This window comes from Bos taurus, chromosome 14 (genome assembly GCF_002263795.3).
Source record: "Bos taurus isolate L1 Dominette 01449 registration number 42190680 breed Hereford chromosome 14, ARS-UCD2.0, whole genome shotgun sequence".
In the NCBI taxonomy this organism is placed as follows: domain Eukaryota; kingdom Metazoa; phylum Chordata; class Mammalia; order Artiodactyla; family Bovidae; genus Bos; species Bos taurus.
This window is the reverse complement of record NC_037341.1, coordinates 4,509,235-4,528,830: the sequence shown is the minus strand read 5'-3', so window position 1 is coordinate 4,528,830 and position 19,596 is coordinate 4,509,235. Positions and strand designations below refer to the sequence as shown.

At 44.4% G+C, this 19,596-nt stretch overlaps 1 protein-coding gene across 5 annotated transcripts in view; it reads right to left on the bottom strand.

The window, feature by feature from the left end:
- FAM135B (family with sequence similarity 135 member B) overlaps positions 1-19,596 on the bottom strand; it is a 264,276-nt gene that overhangs the window by 123,043 nt on the left and 121,637 nt on the right. For all 5 annotated transcript variants that reach the window (XM_059874287.1, XM_059874288.1, XM_059874289.1 and 2 more), the window contains exon 3: positions 156-235. In XM_059874287.1, coding sequence (XP_059730270.1) covers positions 156-235 — 80 coding nt within the window. The remainder of the gene's footprint in view (positions 1-155; positions 236-19,596) is intronic.

Below are 19,596 nucleotides of genomic sequence, written 5' to 3'. Positions count from 1 at the left end.
AGCAACAGTGGGTCTACGTTTCCAAAATCCACTTATTCAACAATCAACAACGGTTCACTGAGTGCCTCTATGTGCCCTGCTAAGCCCTGGTTTACAGTGATAAATGAAGGCTTACCAGTGGGCAGCAAGTGCCCCACTGTTATCCTCCTGCTCACCTGTCTGCCCAACGATGGAGGCGCTCAGTCTGTGGGGGATCCTTGAGGACACCTTCAAGGTCACTCGGATCTGATAATACCTAAGAAAAGAACAGAGGACAGGCTGCTGAATATCGGACTTATTATTGCCTGCTTCTAAAAACACCTAGACTTAATCCTAAAGACTGTAGGCAACAGGCTAGTTTCTGGATGGCATGCATGATCGTCTAGCATCAGAGAGGGATTTATTTTGCCAGCACTGTCAGGGAGGGATGAGATGGGCCAAGATGGAGACAGGAAGTTGAGTACATCTGAGGATCCTATGAGACACAGAAAAGGTTGTGGTAATAGAAATAGGAACAAGGGAGCGATAAGTCATATGCCACAGGTACGTTATGAGAGATGGCTTGTCTTTAGGTGAAAAAGTCCATTTTACAGAAAATAGGATTTGAGTGTGTGATGGACAATCCATACACGAACTGAACTGCTATCACATTGCAACACAAATATTTCCTTTAGAAACACAGCAGCTGAGCTGCCAGTCCTGGGGGTATCAGCGAACAATGTCACCAGTGTATTTCTACGCTCTGGGTTTTATCACGTCACCCCCATTTCTAGATTCGGTCATTGCAGAATGTCGAGCAGGTTCCCATGCTGTCGGGAGACTCTTATTTGTCCTCTTCTGCCACATGTGCTGAAGCATGTTTGGAAGTTCTGCACCTCGCAATTAACGATCCTTTCATTTGCAAGAACACGTCTGGCCTATCATTGTCCTCCCCTTCCACTGTTTTCAAACCCATTGGGTAAAAGACTTTGAATGAAGCAAACTGAAATAGAAGTAAAATAGACTATGAACACGCATCAGTTTCTCATGGCTCACTGAACTCACAGCTGGGAGCTATTCTGCGACTGAGTCCGTTGCATGTAAATACAGTCAGAGAAGGTCCCTGTTGATGCGTTCATGGGTATACGGTGATCCAAGGAGACCGAGAGCAGAGAACACAGGCACTGCACTCGTGCGGCTTGGGTGATGTCACTTGAGAGCTGGATGACTCTGAGGACATCACACGCCTTCTCTGAGCTGTTTGTATCTGTAAAATGAGGTCTCCTGCATTGCAGGCAGATTCTTTACCCCCTGAGCCACCAGGGTAGCCCCAAAAGAAAGAAAGAAAAAGATCTGTCATAACTTCTGCTTCCAGGAAATATGGAGTAGACATATTTTTCCCTATTCTCACTAACCGTAGCCAAAAGTTCTACACAGTGTACAGAAAAAGAAACAAAAGGAGGTTCTCAAAGGTGAAGAAGAAAGCAAACCGTCTAGGGACCTCAAGGTCCAAGGAAAGACATGGTGGTGGGTTTTCTGGATATTCTTTTGCCTCACAAACTTCTCACTGTAGTTCATCTGTTATTCCTCTCTACAGCACATTTAAAAAACAATGGTTTTTAATCTCGAGGAAGCTGAATTCACCATTTTTTATGGGTAATGTGTTTTGTGTCAGGTTTAAAAACCCTGCTTAGTTCTAGATTCCAAAACTCCTCTATTTTGTTTTCCTAAAAGCTTTCTATTTTTCATTGAGGTCTATGATCCACTTTGAGGTCATTTTTACATGAGGAGTGAGATATGCTAAGTTTCTGTTTCGTCTTATTCGGGCCTATGGGTGTCCAGTTGCTTCAGGACTATTTATTGGAAAGGCTTTATAGAATTACTTTTGAAACTTTGTCAAGGATCTCCAGGGTGACCTCTGACTGCTGTGTGGGGCTACAGGTCCAGGCTCCCCATGTGGTCTGTGTTTAAACCCGGTCAGGTGGAGTTCTAGTTCCCATCACCGCCTGCTCGTAGGGAAAACCTAGCTCTCTACTTGAGACCTTCTCTTGCTGGGGGAGAGGGGGGAGGTGCTTGTTACAGCCTGGCAACATTGGACATCCAGGGTCCCACTTGGCCTTTGCTGGTGTGGGTGGAGGTCAAGCCACAGTTTTTCCTATGCTGCTTGGCTCATACAGAACTACTATTGTCAAAACTTTTCTGTCTTGCTAGGCTGCTTCCTATTTAAAAACAGAGACATTACTTTGTCAACAAAGGTCCGTCTAGTCAAAGCTGTGGTTTTTCCAATAGTCATGTATGGATGTGAGAGTTGGACTATAAAGAAAGCTGAGCACCGAAGAATTGATGCTTTTGAACTGTGGTGTTGGAGAAGACTCTTGAGAGTCCCTTGGACTGCAAGGAGATCCAACCAGTCAATCCTAAAGGAAATCAGTCCTGAATATTCATTGGAAGGACTGATGCTGAAGCTGAAACTCCAATATTTTGGCCACCTGATGTGAAGAACTGACTCATTGGAAAAGACCCTGATGCTGGGAAAGATTAAAGGCAGGAAGAGAAGGGGACCACAGAGGACGAGATGGTTGGATGGTATCACCGACTCAATGGACATGAGTTTGAGTAAACTCTGGGAGTTGGTGATGGACACAGAAGCCTGGTGTGCTGCGGTCCATGGGGTCACAAAGAGTCAGACGTGACTGAGCGACTGAATGAACTGCAGCTGCTTCCTTCCTGGTCCTGTGTCTCAAGAAAGCAGACATTTTTGGTTGGAGCTTTTATTTTGATAATTAAAATGGCCTCTGAGTGTAGAGCTAAAGTGATGTCTAGTGTCCCTAAAAGCAAGAAGCCTGCGATGTGCCTGACACAGAAAAGAGGGTGTTCAGGTAGGCTTCACTCAGGAATGAGTTACACTGCTGTCAGCCATGAGTTCAATGTTAATGAATCAGATGAATATATTTGTATAGGCAGATACATATATATGTATATATGCTACACTGTGCTTAGTCGTTCAGTCATGTCCAACTCTTTGGAAACCCATGGACTGTAGCCCACCAGGCTCCTCTGTCCATAGGGATTCTCCAGGCAATAATACTGAAGTGGGTTGTCATACCCTCCTCCAGGCAATCTTCCCAACCCAGGGATCAAACTCAGATCTCCTGCATTGCAAGTGAATTCTTTACCTTCTGAGCCACCAGGGAAGCACAAGAATACTGGAGTAGGTAGCCTATCCCTTCTCCAGGGGAACTTCCTGACCCAGGAATTGAACTGGGCTCTCCTGCATTTCCACCCCACTCCAGTACTCTTGCCTGGAGAATCCCATGGACGGAGGAGCCTGGTGGGCTGCAGTCCATGGGATTGCAAAGAGTCGGACATGACTGAGTGACCTCACTTTCACTTTTCACTTTTTATGCATTGGAGAAGGAAATGGCAACCCAATCCAGTGTTCTTGCCTGGAGAATCCCATGGACGGGATAGCCTGGTGGGCTGCCGTCTATGGGGTCGCACAGAGTCAGACACGACTGAAGCGACTTAGCAGCAGTAGCAGCAGCAGCAGCTCCTGCATTTCAGGTGGATTCTTTAACAGCTGAGCTACCAGGGAATCCCATGTAAAGGCACATATATATACACACTTAGGTGTTTCCACATACACCTATAAACAGAAACACACCTAAACAAGCTATATATTGATCAGGTGATGAGAACATGACCAGAAGCTGTCAGGAACATAACCCTGTGTTTCTGCTAGGATCTTTTACCACCATCATGAAATCCAGAGAGGAAGCATCTGAGTCAGAGAGACAGAGGCAGAGGGGAAGGTTCTTGCGCTGTCTACAGCAGACAGTTGCTACTTAGCAATAGTTAATGACCACTGTGCAGAAATGCTGGCTGTGTAATGCTAGACCATTTTATTTTTCCAAGGAAGACAGTAATTCAGATTTTTAATAAACCAATTTAAAATTTTTGAATGTTGGTTCATAAATCAATGACAATGCCAAGAGCAACAGCAAAAACAATTAGCAGCAGCAACCACAGCCACCGTGTTAACAATAAAGCCCTGTGCTGACAAGATAAAATACACTTGCAGGCTGAATCTCCACGGGCCAGCAATTGGCAAACTCTGATTTATACAAATACAAGATGTCACTTTTAGTGTTTCGATAATAAAAGACCAATGCATTTTAAAAATTTCATCATCAAAGGAAGAGGTACAAATCCTACCACCACCAGCAGCAGCAGCAGTTGTAATATTCAAATGGTTTCCTCTCCAAACATAAAATAGGTCAATTATTGCCAGAGGCTATGCATTGCTTTTCTGTTGGATTATGCTCAGAGCAGTTACAATAATGCTCAAGCTTTATTAAGCATCTCTGTGCTAGGACTTATCCTAGGAAATCTCATGTATGCATTCTTGTTTGGTCCACCACAAAGGCTTCATAGGGCTTTTCTGGTGGCTCAGTGGTAAAGAATCCACCTGCCAATGGAGGAGATGTAAGTTTGATCCTTGGGTTGGGAAGATCCCCTGGAGGAGGAAATGGCAACCCACTCCAGTATTCTTGTCTGGGAAATCCCACGAACAGAGAAGCCTGGTGGGCTACAGTCCATAGGATTGCAAAAAAGTCACACAGGACTTAGCGACTAAGCAATAAAGTCTTTGTAAAAGAAAGCATTATCTCAAGTGTCAACCAAAGAAGACACTGAGTTTTGGAGGACTCAAACTACTTAGCTAAAGTAGTTAAGTTAGCAAAAAGCAAAGAGGTTCTAACTTGAGAAACAACAGTAATTTGTTTTTGCCTATTATATCTGATAAGAGTCATATTTGTTGCACAAATTATAATTCTTTTGTTATCAACTCCGGAGCATTATCTGAATTGTGCTCCTTAAAAGCGCTAATGGTACTGAACCTTATTTCCAGGAACTAGTCATCTTGAACTTCAGATGTTTTATAGGCATATGTTGAAAGAAACAGGTTTCAATTAAGTTGGCCCATTTGGCTTCTGTCTTGATTACACAGAATGTTTCCATCCCTTTAGCAATTATCTTTTTTCTGAAAACAAGTTTCTGTCAGGCCATAAACTCATAAACCATGACATCTATGACATAGATGGTTTTGTTTGATTCTTTCAGGAAATCTTTGCTGCACTTCCTGTGACTTCCATCTTCAAGATTAGAAAACGAAAGCTAGAAATGAAGGCATCTGTCCAAGTTCACATATTCAGTAAATAATGTTAGTGCATCTCCTAGACCTTATTGCTTCAAATAGATATACTTTAACCATTTTAAAGTCACCTTCTTCCAGTTGTGATGACTCAAGGAAGACCCCATGAAGAAGGGAGTAGTTAGCACCAATCCTTGGGGAATGAACAAGCAGTAGGGGAAGATGGGAGTAAGTACCAGTCAGAAGGGATGGAGAAGAGAAGACCAGGAAGCGAAAACCTTCAGACTACATGCCGGTATATTTGAACAGTCTAGATTTGCAAAGGGCCCTTTTGGGAAATAAGAGGAAAACAGGCATCCTTTATTGGCTTCCACCTGTAAAAGTGACACTGAACTATGCCCCTTACGTAATGTGGCAGGTAGAAGAGTATCCCTTCCAAAGATAGCTACATCCTGATCTTCAGAACCTTTGAAGAAGAATTAAGGTTGCAGGTGGAATTACAGTTGCTAATCAAAGAAAAAAAAGTATTTTAAGTATAATGAGAGCTGTACTTTTGTACACTGTTGGTAGAATGGAAAAATCATGATAGCCTTTCTGGAAAGCAATTTGGCAAGAATATCAAACATTTTTATTTTCCTTGATGCAATAGTTCAATAGGAATCTAACTTTATTTTTATTTTTTGGCTGTACTGCACAGCATGCAGGATCTTAGCTCCCTACCAGAGATCAAACCTGTACCTCCTGCAGTGGAAGCACGGAGTCCTAACCACTAGACCACCAGGGAAGTCCCTAGGAATCTAACTTTAAAAGTGTGTGTGTGATTTTTATAATAGTGAAAAATTAGAACAACAAAGAAATGGTTAAATGAAATCCTATGATGACAATTATATAACCTATAAAAACTATGATTTTGAGGACTACTTAACAAAGGAAAAACGTACAACACATTTTTAATGGGACTATCCTCATTAATTTTTTCCAATATGGTGTTTAAAAGTTAAAATAATGCCAATAAGTGAATCAATAAAGTTTTAATAAGTTTTTTAAAAAATCAGGAGATTATTCTGGATTACCTGGGTGTGTCCAAAGCATTCATCAGGCTTCTTTTCAGTGAAAGAGGAGTGAGTGACAGAAGAATGCAATGTGAGAAAGGTTATCATCCATGCTGGCTGTGAAGAGTAAGGGGCCACCAGCCAAGGAATGTGGACAGCCTATAGGAGCTGGAAAAGATAGGTTCATAGGACCTCCCCTAGAGACTCTACAAAGGATCACAGTCCTGCCAACATTCTTATTTTAGCCCAGAGAGACTTATTTCAGACTTCTGTCCTCCAGAATTATTAGATAATAAGCTTACATTGTGTTAAGACTAAGTTTGTGGTGATGTATTACAGCAATAATAGATTAATGTGTACAGGCTTTCAAATCCCCTCCTCATGACAAAACAAATAGACAGGAAAGGTTATCTCTATGTTAACAATATACAAACTGCAACTCAGAAAGATTACATAATTCTCCTGCAGGCACACAGCTAGTTAATGGCAAGATTTAGTGGGGAATAAAACACCAGTGGTCAGTGTTCAGTCACTCAGCCATGTCCTACTCTTTACGACCCCATGGACTGCAGCACACCAGGCTTCTCTGTCCTTCACTATCTCCTGGAGTTTGCTCCAACTCATGTCCATTGACTCCATGACGCCATCCAACCATTTCATGTCACCCCCTTCTCCTCCTGCCCTCAATCTTTCCCAGCATCAGGGTCTTTTCCAATGTGTCGCCTCTTCCCATGAGGTGGCCAAAGTATTGGAGCTTCAGCATCAGTCCTTCCAAGGAATACTCAGGGTTGATTTCCTTTAGGATTGACTGGTTTGATCTCCTTACTGCCCAAGGGACTCTCAAGAATCTTCTCTAGCACCACAGTTCAAAAGCATCAATTCTTCAGTGCTCAGCCTTCTTTATGGTCCAACTCTCACATTCATATATGACTACTGGAAAGACCATAGCTTTGACTGTATGAACCTTTGACCATTTGACTAAAATTTAAGTTCTTATTTGTGGTGGAAGCAAAGCCCGGTGCTTTAACATTCATAAGCTCACTTAAATTTCCCCATTGTCCATTTTTCCCCAGAAGCCTAACCCCACTTATTCTGATCACTAATGTATTTTTCGTCTGTTTTCTCAAAAATGCAGTCAGAATATGAATGCTGCTTTTTGCGTCTATGTTTCTTAGAGCTCTTACTAACAGCACCATACAAAGGGAAGAAAAACATCTTATAAACATCAGTTATTAGTTGATTAGAAATATCCAGCTTCTGGGGGAGACAAGCCACACCCTATTCTTCTATTTCTAACAACTACCATGATGTTGACACAGAGCTGACATTCATTCAGTGCCAGAGGAATGCACGAATTCATGAATGAATGAATGAGTTCATTCATTCAATAAACCACATTAAGATTCCCTCAATAAACCACAAGGATATACAATCCAACCCCAACATCTACAACTGGGTGAGTGGCTCAGAACCCACGTGTGATTCTTCTAATATTAATAGAACTAGAAATAGGGACTTTCCTGGCAGTCCAGTGGTTGAGATTTCATTTTCCAATGCAGGGAGTGCAGGTCCAATCCCTGGTCAGGAAGCTAAGCTCCAGTGTTTTGTGGCCAGAAAATCAAAGCATAAAACTGAAGCAATACTGAACCAAATTCAATAAAGGCTTTAAAAATGGGCCACGTAAAAATACATACAAAGTGGAAATCTATTCTATAATGGGAGTACAGAGGTCTATGGCATTTTGTCATAACCACTTTCATGCCAGAAGTATTATGAAACCACCTTTCTGACCCAGGGACGTCTGACATGACTTAAAACACAAATCACTGTGCTTGCAGAAAGGTCAACACCAAGACTCTGGAGCCAGAATTTTCCAGAGCCAAGCAGACAAACTTGAGATAGTAACTTTCCTTTTCTGAGCTTCTTTCCTTGTGGGCAATGACACCACTAATGACACAGAACTGTCATGAGATGTGAACAGGGCAGTGCCTGTAAAGCCCTGGCTGAGTCTAAACCCCATATTCCATTAAAGACAGAATACTGGTGTTACTGTTACCTAAGACGGGTGTGAAACACACATCCTCCCCAAACACGATCCCACTCTATCCTCCAACCTCATAGCTGGGGTGGAGCTGGGGAAAGGTGAGGGTCTAGGGGTACAAGGTTCAGAGATGCCTGTGGCACAGAGTATTTCATAATACAAGTGGGAGACACAAGATGGAACTCTCTATTCTGATATGGCTTTGTTCATAAGGCTGCAAAAAGAAGCATCTTTCTTTGAGTCTTCAGAGTCAATATAGCACAGTGGTTAAGAGCGTGAACTCTGAAACTCTGCCTGTTACTGGTCATGTAAAAACCTCAAAGTGGAGGGCCTGAACATCAGACATAATTAAAAGTTGTGAGATTGAAGGAAAACAGACTGGCTCCCAATCGGGAAAGGAGTACGTCAAGGTTGTATATTGTCACCCTGCTTATTTAACTTACATGCAGAGCACATCATGAGAAATGCTGGGCTGGATGAAGCACAAGCTGGAATCAAGATTGCTGAGAGAAATAGCAATAACCTCAGATATGCAGATGACACCACCCTTATGGAGAAAGGGAAGAAGAACTAAAGAGTCTCTTGATGAAAGTGAAAGAGGAGAGTGAAAATGCCGGCTTAAAACTCAGCATTCAAAAAATGAGGGTCATGGCATCTGGTCCCATCACTTCATTGCAAATAGATGGGGAAACAATGGAAAAAGTGAGAGACTTTATTTTCTTAGGCTCCAAAATCACTGCAGATGTTGACTGCAGCCATGAAATTAAAAGATGCCTACTCTTTGGAAGAAAAGCTATGACCAACCTAGACAGCATATTGAAAAGCAGAGACATTACTTTGCTGACAAAGGTCCATCTAGTGAAAGCTATGGTTTTTCCAATAGTCATGTATGGATGGGAGATTTGGACTATAAAGAAAGCTGAGTGCCAAAGAATTGATGCTTTTGAACTGTGGTGTTGAAGAAGATTCTTGAGAGTTCCTTGGACTGCAAGGAGATCCAACCAGTCCATCCTAAAGGAAATCAGTCCTGAATATTCATTGGAAGGACTGATGCTGAAGCTGAAGCTCAAATTATTTGGCCACCTGATGTGAGTAAAGACCCTGATGCTGGGAAAGATTGAAGGCAGAAGAAGGGGATGACAGGATGAGATGGTTGGATGGCATCACCGACTCGATAGACATGGGTTTGGGTGGACTCCAGGGGTTGGTGATGGACAGGGGGGGCTGGTGTGCTGTGGTCCATGGGGCCGGAAAGAGTCGGACACGACTGAGCGACTGAACTGAACTGAAGGACATACTGTTTTCGACTGTCTTTTCAACTTTTATGTTTTTATATGCAACTATTAAAATTTCTTTGTAAGTCAAAAAATAAAATAAAATAAAATTCCATTTATGGCAAATTAAAAGCAAAGTGGAAGACCTGCTGGCTTTCAGGTGAAACTCCCTGGTGTAGCAGGAAAACCAGCAAAGTCCTGCCAGTAAATAGTGGCTCAGTGTTCTGAAAACTTAACCATAGCAAAGACCCAGGAGAATGACCGATATAGTTTCACTACACACTCATAGACTGATTCATCTATTCTGACAGTATCCACCCACCATGACAGGACTACAAGCCATTTGGCCCCAGTAACAAATGATACTTCTTGAAGAAAAGTTCACTTTACTATTTCAGCAAAACTTATCTAGATATTTCTACATGGTCAAACAATGATTATAACAATTCAGTCAGATTCCAGTAATGTTTACGTTGAGGACCCTCCTCATTCCTTTATCCTTTTCCTCCTTGTTGATCCAGAGGGTCTGTGTGTGGCACTCACACTGTGAACTGTCTCAGAATCCATAATCCCAATGCAAGGGGGTGTGAGTTCGATCCCCAGTCGGGGAACTAAGATCCCACATGTCTCACGGCATGGCCAAAAAACAAACAAACAAACAAAAAAAAAAAAAAAAACTACAACAGCAATAACAACAGCCATGATGCTTTTGTGTGACTTAAGACAATTTAAACTCTCTGAACTTCAGTTTTCTCATTTACCAAGGGATGTATCAGTTCCCTTCTGGAGCTGACACTGATAAAAATAAAAAACAAGAGCAACCCTGGGCTGCAAAAATGATGGATATTATTTTTGCTATTGTTACTTTTACACATCAACCCTAACGGGTTCACAAACAAACGCCTGTGTTCATAAAAGCAGGCCACTTACAGGAACGCAAAGCTGCAACACCAGGAGCCTTGTTGGAAATGCTTCTGTAAAAAACGAGGTTGTGGGCCTGCTGGAGCACTGAGATGCACCTCCCCATCCTGGCATCTCCCTGCGCCGTTTGCATTCACACTGGCTGCTGGACCTGTTGTTCCCACCTAATGAGTCAGCCAGATGGGGTTTCTAATGTGCACGAGTGGCCGTGTGTCAGTGTTGTCAGCGCCAGTCTTTATGTCACCCAGAAAAGCACCCTGTGCAGGTAAAATGAAGGCGCCTTCTCAAGAGCCAGGCTAGGATGGGATGCCTGACACCTAGGGCAGCAGGCTCTCCTCCTTTTTGACTGGAGGCCGTGTTTGATTTTCTTCACATTTGTGTTGCTTGATTAAATGACATTGGGTGGAAGCAGGCTTGCAAGCTTCTCCTGCAGCTTGAAATGACAGGGGTAATTTAAAACCTCAGACCAGAAAATCTACTGTGCGGTATCACACTGGGGTGAGGGTCTCTGCAGAGAGAATTTTTCTGATGGGTGAGACCCGACCCAGCTACAAGTTCCAAGCTGTCTGCGGATAGGGGCAGGGTTGGAAAGCAAACACAACTCACAGGTCTTTTGTATAGCGAGGTCAGAGGCATGGGATGGAACCCTGGAGCTTGTACCTCACAGGGCAGGTGTTAAACACTGGCTCATCTCTTATGAGTGACCTTCAGCAATTCATCTGACCTCTCTGAGCACTGATTTCCTCATCTTAAAAATTAATGGTTGTGAAGAACAAATGGGGCCCTATAGGGAGAGCACGTGGCACAGTGCATAAGACATGGGAAGCACCAACTCCTTTTAAAATTATAATTGTAATTATTAAAAGAATCGTGACTTATCTAGATGCAGCCATTGAGAAGCACATGCATCAAAAGAGAAAACAATCCCAAGACCACCAAGCTGGTTTGCAGAAACCATGCCAACACCATGCTAGAACACGAGACTGCTCCTTCTGGCCCACTGTCCAACCCACCCTACCAATATATTTGCATACAATTTAATTCTAGGATATATTTTCATATTAACTGATAAGGCCCTCTACACAGAGATGACTAAATTATCTTATTGTAGCTTTGGATACTCTGCACATATTAACAACCACCACAATATCATAGTAAGAATAAAGGAAGCATATTTCTTACAAGCCAGTCTGAGTCAGGCACCATACCAGATGTTTAATATGCAGTGTCACATTCTATTTGGATAATACTCATAAAAGGTGGTCATTATCTCCTCTACTATTCCTTTGAGGAAACTGAAGTTCATAAAAAAACAAAACTAAACACTCATAGACTTATAGCTTGTCACTAGAACTGAAATATAAACTCATGGCTATGTAACTCCAAAGATAAAAATATATTCATATATTTCAAATTAAGGTCAACTCAAAATAAAATGACACATGCACCCCAATCTCACTGCGGCACTATTTACAGCAGCCAGGACACGGAAGCACCAAAACATCTATCAACAGATAAAGAAAAGAAGATGCGGCACATATATACAAAGGAGCATCACACAGCCAGAACAAGGAATGAAACTGAATCATTTGCAGAGACATACGTGGACCTAGACAGCGTCATACAGAGTGAAATAAGTCAGCACGAGGAACACAAATATCACAAACTAATACATATATGTGGAATCTAGAAAAAATAGATTATCTTATTTTCAAAACAGAAAGAGACACAGAGGTAGAACAGACACATGGACGCCACAGGAGACAGAGGAGGGTCAGGATGCATATTGATACTGATGTATATTGACTGACACCATTGATACTGTGTGTAAAATAGATAACTAATGAGAACCTACTGCACAGCACAGGGAACTCTACTCAGTGCTCTGTGGGGACCTGAATGGGAAGGAAATCCAAAAACGAGGACAAATATGTATGCACATGGCTGATTCACTTTGCCATACAGTAGAAATTAACACAGCATTGTAAAGCAGCTATACTCCAATACAAATTAACTTAAAACAAATCAAGGTCATTTCATATATATACTGGTCACCTGCAAATGTACGTGGGGTACAGTGATGGCTCATAATAACAGGAAGAATCCAAACATTCCATCATGCCAGTGATAATAATGGCGAAAAAATTTGCAACCTTTGTGTCCACTTTATCCACATTCTTGCTACTCAGTTATGGTCAACTGGAAATTAACCTATGCTAAGTGCAAAGCATCAAGGCAGGGGCTGAGGGCCCAGAGACAAACGAGAAAACAGTCCCCACCCTTAAAGAGCTTACAGTCCAGCAGATATGAAAATTGATTTCACAAATTATTCTAATCATAGGGAGGCTCTCTGAGTTTTCAAGAAGATGAGATGAAGGGCAAGGTTAGCTCAGAGTGCGAGATGTTGCCTCCAGTATAAAGCAGGGGTCCACCCAAGGCAGAAGTGAATTAAAACTCATCCTTAAAAATAGCACAGTGTACTGGAGAGACGTCCTATGTTAAGAGACAGGAGTGCAAGCCAAGTGTTCAAGCCCAGTGAAGACATCAGAGTAGCTGGAGCAGAGAGGGGTAACTTGAATGTCACCCATTTTCAGTATGCCCGCATTATAATGCTGGTCTCCAGGAAATAAGGCTAGACCCTTGTTCAGTAGAACCACGATGTGCTTCTTAGGTATTAGAGTGCAGGCTTTGCCCCCGATCGTGACTGAGATCCTGGCAGACAGGGGTGCTCTGGAACAGAAGTGTGTTCATGTTGCATGTAGCTGATGCATCTATGCGTGAGTTCACCTGATTTCTGTAGGGTTTGAGCCATCTCACAGGTGTAGGTTAGAACTGATGAAGCTCAGTGCCATTTTGGCTCACCCTTGAAGAATGGGTAGATCTTGGCCATGCTAGGAAGATGGAATGATATTTTAAAGTGGAAAAGCAACTTGGAGACCTTGCAGAGGGGTGGTTTCTGGAGAGCGTGAGTGAGAACAGTAGGGAGCTGAGTTTGGCTGGACTGCAGGATGGGGTAGGAGGAACTATAAATACATATTTCCCAAATATTTACTCTAGTATGTGTGCTCACTCAGTCATGTCTGATTCTTTCCGAGCCCAGCGGAGCCAGGCTCTGCTGTCCATGAGATTCTCCAGGCAAGAATACTGTAGTGGGTTGCCATTTCTTCCTCCAGGGGATCTTCCCAAACCAGGAGTCTAACTCTTGCCTCTTAGGTCTCCTTCATTGGCAGGAGAATTCTTTACACTAGTACCACCATTTGCTATTATAAACAGCAAGATACCCAAGATAACCTCCCGCACCAGAGGATGTAAGTGTGATGGCTAAAGACACCAACTGTGAAATCAAAGAGAGTTTGGTCCCACATTCATCACCTCCCAGCTGTTTGACCTCAAGAAAGTTACTCAATGTCTCTGAGCTACCATTTCCTCCCTTGCAACATGCAGATAAACAATTAGACCAAACTGCTAGTGTTTCCTAAGGGTGACATACAATAGTTTAGCACAGCACAGAGTCAGTCCTCAGTAATTGTTGGCTGAATTAATTATCACCACGATTATTCTAATAAAGGTAGTTTTGTGGAAGGCATTGGGCAACACCACGGAAGACCAATATCTGGAGTTAAACCTGGGTTTGAATCCTGGCTCTGCCACCTGCCAGGAGTGTGACATTGGGAAAATCTTGCACCTCTCTGAGCCTCAGTTTTTTTCATTTGTCAGAGGGGTAGCAATACCCATTTGGTAGGTCTGTTGGAAGAATAAATGTGATAATGTATGAAAAGTGCCTCCACTCCACGTCTACTCAGAAAATACAAGATTCTTCAGACATCATTTTGGATGATATTACCTTCTACTCTGCTTTCTTCCTGAAAAAAACACAAGGAATCTGGTGTGAGTCATATATCATGCATGTGCCACGATGACGAGTAAGTGGGTACTAAATCTGTGTTAAAAACAGCTTGAAAGATGATGAGTGCACGGAGATAGACGCATAAACACCCTCACCAACTGTTCTCTCAGAGGAACCGCTGACCAATTTCCAGCCCTTTCCAAGGAGAACGTGTCTCTTTTGAGAAGACACGGTCACTACCCTGCTTAATTTTCTTCCCTTGGCTGCTATGTCTCTTGATTGCCTTTTGCTATAAAAACTAACAGGAGTTTGAAGGCGTCCTGGAGACTTCAAGGAATTTCCTTGTCTGCATAAAAACGTCCACTTCCTCACCCATCAGATCTTTATTACTGCAAAACCATTCAGACAGAACCACCACGAAGAAGTCCCTGAGCTCCATTTGACTAAGAGATGCGCTCTATAATTACCATGGGGGAGGCGTTTTGAAACCAAAATATCCTTCTATGAGGCCAATTGTCTCTGCCAGCGGAGGAGTGGGGAAGAAAGCAAGGCCTCGGGGTGAGAAGACCTCTCTGTTTGGCTGTGAGGCTCAGAGGAAGCGGGGGGGTGGGGGGGGGGGGGTGGGGGGGTGGTGTTTAGAAGGCAGCAAGGCTCCCAGCCAAGCCTCCACTCTCTGGTCACAGCTGTGAATGCTAAAACAAGCCTGATAAGTGATTGTGGACAAGCCCTGGGCTCAGTGCAAGTGAGACCAGGGTCAGGAAGTTAAGAGACAGATGACACCACCTAAACATTAAATGAACTGCACAGACGGACAAGGGAAAAGAGTCCCAAATGCTTAAGAGCAGAATGCAGAGGCAGCTTAAGAAAGCTGCGGCAAACTGAACCCAGGAATGCTAGCTTAAATCTGGGGTGCCTCTCACCCCGGTGGGCAAAAGACTGCTCCTTGATGGGCTGGGTTTGCTCAGTCTCTCCCTAAGCAAACTCTCCAACCATTCTCTCTCTCCTGCCCCACCATCCACCACCCTCCACCCCATCACCGACACCTTCTTCTCTGACGATAAAGCTGAGGCATCTGCTTGTATTTCTGCAGCCAGGCACCAGCTGCTCGATTTTACTATCAGTTGCCTTTTCTTACATTTCTCCCTTAATCTACAATCAAGGGGCCTTGAGTTCAAAACTCCGGCTGCTGGGATAGGCCCTTCAGGGCCATGTCAGTCATCTTTATGGAGAGCAATCCACCACTTCCAGTGTCCTCCCTGCCCTTGAGGACTGGGCAAGACAAACACCCAACCAACATCTGCAAGGGCAGGGCAGCCCCAGGCAGTCTGGATCCACAGAGGACACTGGAGAGTGCTCCCTGCACAGTCGCAATCTCAACACTGTCCGACCAGAAGGTGCTGCCCTGTCCAGTGAAATGAGCACAACTTCCGGCCATCAAGCCCTGACCCTGCATTGAGTGCAGCTCAGTCCAGGAGGACACCTTCTGTCCAGGGGTCAGTGAACCACCTAAGTGCAGCCATCTTCATCTTACCCATGAAGGAAACGAGTCTTCAGAGGTTAAGTGGCTTTCCCAAGGCTCTGCTGCTCATAATTAGCCAAGTGGGAACTGAGATCCTGCTGCTACTGCTAAGTCACCTCAGTCATGTCCGACTCTGTGCGACCCCATAGATGGCAGCCCACCAGGCTGCCCCGTCCCGAGATTCTCCAGGCAAGAACACTGGAGTGGGTTGCCATTTCCTTCTCCAATGCATGAAAGTGAAAAGTGAAAGTGAAGTCGCTCAGTTGTGTCCGACTCGTAGCAGCCCCATGGGCTGCAGCCTACCAGTCTCCTCCATCCATGGGATTTTCCAGGCAAGAGTACTGAAGTGGGGTGCCCAGCCTCAAAGCCCATGTCCTTTCCCCACCCCACTTTTTCTTAATGAGACGTGTATCCTGGAGGCGATCGATCACCTCCAGAGTGAGCTGTCATTTATATCCCCATGTCCTTGGCATGTCACACATAGTGGGTGCTAGGGAACGTTTGCTGACTTAACACAGAGTCCCCAAAACATGAAGAGCTGAGTAATGAATGGCATAGATCATAAATGCAGTAAATATCTCACATGCGTCCTTCAGCATGCATTCTGTCACTTGACTCAGGCATACAAGGTACTAATCGAGAGTCTCTGGGTGGTTTTAACCAATGATGTGCCAAACCCCAAGTAGCTGACTTTATGACTTAGTTCTCAAGAAATAAAATGGCCCTACTATCTTCAGGATGACAGAAAACAGCTTCACTTCTTTCTAAAAGCGGGTCTAATAGCCATCATTATCTGAGATTACAGGTGAGGAAAAAGGTTCAGACAGATTGACTGACTTCCCCAAGGCCACGCAGCCAAGAAGCAGCAGAGATGGGATTAAAAACAAGGTTTGTCAGACTCGTTAAACCACATAATCCCACACTAGAGAGAGATCTTCCGAAGCTGAGCATAACACAGTCAAACCTTAATAACCTCACACTGAAGACAAATGAGTGAAAACTTGAAAGGAAAAAAAAAAAAATGTCTTTACACTTGAGTGACCTGCTGAGTGCTTCCCAAAGCACTGGGTTTTGTTTGTTTGGTTTGGTTAGTTTTCTACTTCTTTTATGGCAGGTTGAGTTGAAGCTGAGATAAAGAAATGTAACAGAATCAGGGTGATCCCCCTGAGAACCCTGAGATGATTGTTTTTGTTGCTGTGCATGCATGCTAAGTCATGTCCTACTCTGTGCGACCCCATGGACTGCAGCCTTCCAGGCTCTTCTGCCCATAGGATTCTCCAGGGAAGTTCACTGGAGTGGGCAGCCATGCCCTCCTCCAGGGGATCTTCCCGACCCAGGGATTGAGCCCATGTCTGCTCAGTGATGCCCTGAACTCAGTTTTAAGGGGAAGCAGGAGTTCAGAGAGAAACCTGTATATGACAAAAAGAGGTGACCTACCACTCATCCCAGGTAAAGAGATCAGCGAAGGTGTGGAGGTGGATGAGTCTGGCCAGGTCAGACTTTGCTGTTACATGTGCTTCAGGAGGGGCGGTGAGGGTGTGTGCTGGGGCAGAATCCAGGGTTGATGGAATGGAGTCAGAGAGCATCTACTAGGCACCAGGCACCAGGATGGATGCTGTCACATAAATGACAGCATTCAACCCTGGCAGTTATGCTATTGAGGTGCCACATCCCAATTCCCAGGAGATGAACCTGAAAGTCACAGGTCAACCTGGTCAAACCAGCCCATCTGTTGAGGCGGTAGAACTGGGATTGGGACCCGGACCTGGTTGCAAAGAGCACACTCATCCTCTGTACCACTCTGCCCTGCCTGAGTTCAGGCAATGGATGCATTATGATGCCATTAACCCTGACAAGTGAAGACCCGGGTGAAGGTCTGTGTGGTCTGTTACGGGGCTGGGAAGAGACCGGAGTGAACACAGAGCACAGTCAACCCATGCCGGAGTCAGGAGGAGTCCGCTGAACTCCAAACCAATTCAACTGGACTCTGAATACACCAGAGGAAAAATGACCTCTAAATGAATGCAGCCAGCTGCAAGCTCACAAAAGGCACCGCCTCCTTCCAGATCTGAGGCAGGGGGAGGCACTTGAAACACTGCTTGTGACAAAGAGTCCTCCGGGTGACTTTAAAGGGCTGGTCCTAATCACACGGCTCTTAGAACACAGCCACGCAGACCCCCAGGAGAGGAGAGGACATCCAAGAGGGCGGCTGAGCAGGAGACTGACATCCGGCGGAGACTTCACTTTTAGCACAATGAGGTGGATAATTAAAGACTGACTCCGGGGAAGGACACGAGAAACGACAGAACCAAGGTCCCTCCTCAAAGTCCAAAGCCCCCAGTTCTGCATGCCAGAGTTCAGATACATCTGCTAGAGCAATTATTTAAACAAGCATACATGTGTGCCCACAAACATGCGCACACAGCCATGCATGTCCACAACTATGCATGTCAGAGACATGAGTGTGTGCCCATGCATGCCCACAAATGTAAGCACACATGACCACAGGCATGGGCACACGGAAACAAGCATGACCACAACCATACATGCCCACAAACATGGATGCACACACCATGCGCTGCTGCAAACACGCACGCACGAGATTCAGAACCAACTGCACTCAAGTTATATGTTCACAGACAAGCAATCTTCCTAAGTCCCTAAGGAACCAAACTTGCTTAAGTTCCTTGCTGCAGTGACCTGCACCTATTCTTAAGGTATGCCTGCATTTTTTTTTCTTTGAAAGTTTGGACCATGAAGAATAGTGGAAGAATGTACTCACTTGTAGGGAGGATAACTGCTTCACAATGTTGTGTTAGTTTCTGCTGTACAACGATGTGAATCAGCCATAGGCACACATATATCCCCTCCCTCTTGAGCCTCCTTCCCACCACCCCCCCATCCTACCCCTCTTGGTCATCACAGAGCACCGAGTGTTAGGGAGGAGCTTAAGTACTGAAATTCATCAGTGGAAGGGACAGATAAAAATCACAGCATCTGTGCAGCTTACATTTTAGCAGGAGGATCAAATAAAGAAAGAAGGGACAAACTAGTTATGTCCATGGTACACGGGAAGGTGATGCAGAGAAGTTGTGGGGTTAAAGTGTGATTAAAGAAGGTGACAAGCACAGACTTAACGGAGGTGAGAAGTTTTGCTCTGCAAACATACTAGGGAAGAATGTTCCGGATAGAGGAAGATACCCCAAAGGCCCCTGCTTGGTGGCCAAAGTGGGAGCGGGGGACGGAGGGCAGTGATGGAGGAACGGGCAGGTGTCCAGAGTGGCTGGAGCATCAGGAAGGGGCTCAGAGGCCATCACAGGGACTCAGGATGCCATCCTGAGTGAAAGAGGGAGTCGAGTCACTGGGAAGTTTTGAGCAGAGAAGTGACACTCCCTGACTTAGGTCCTAAAAGGACCCTCTGGCTGCTGTGCTGACAACAGAGGGAAGAGGGAACCGGGAGGAAGCAGAGCCTGGGAGAACAGTGGAAGGCATCCAGAGAGGAAGGACAGAGCCTTGCGGAGGGTCTGGGGTATCTGGTGAGTATAAGTCCAAGGCACTGCCCGAGGCATAAGGAGCACCAGGAATAACTCTGAGGTTCCTCTGTGTGTGGCTGCCTGTGATTCTCCAAGACAGGAGAAGCTACAATGGAAGACCTTCAATGGCGCTCTGAGGCCATGCAGAACCAGGTAGTCTTTTTAAAAATATAATTTACATGGATATTTTAAAATCAAACACAAATAGAACATGGTTTAAGTGCATGAATCCCTGGCTTCAGAAGAACAACAGAGGTGGTAGATAGTAACAAAAATGTATCCACAGCCCTGTTGCTTCT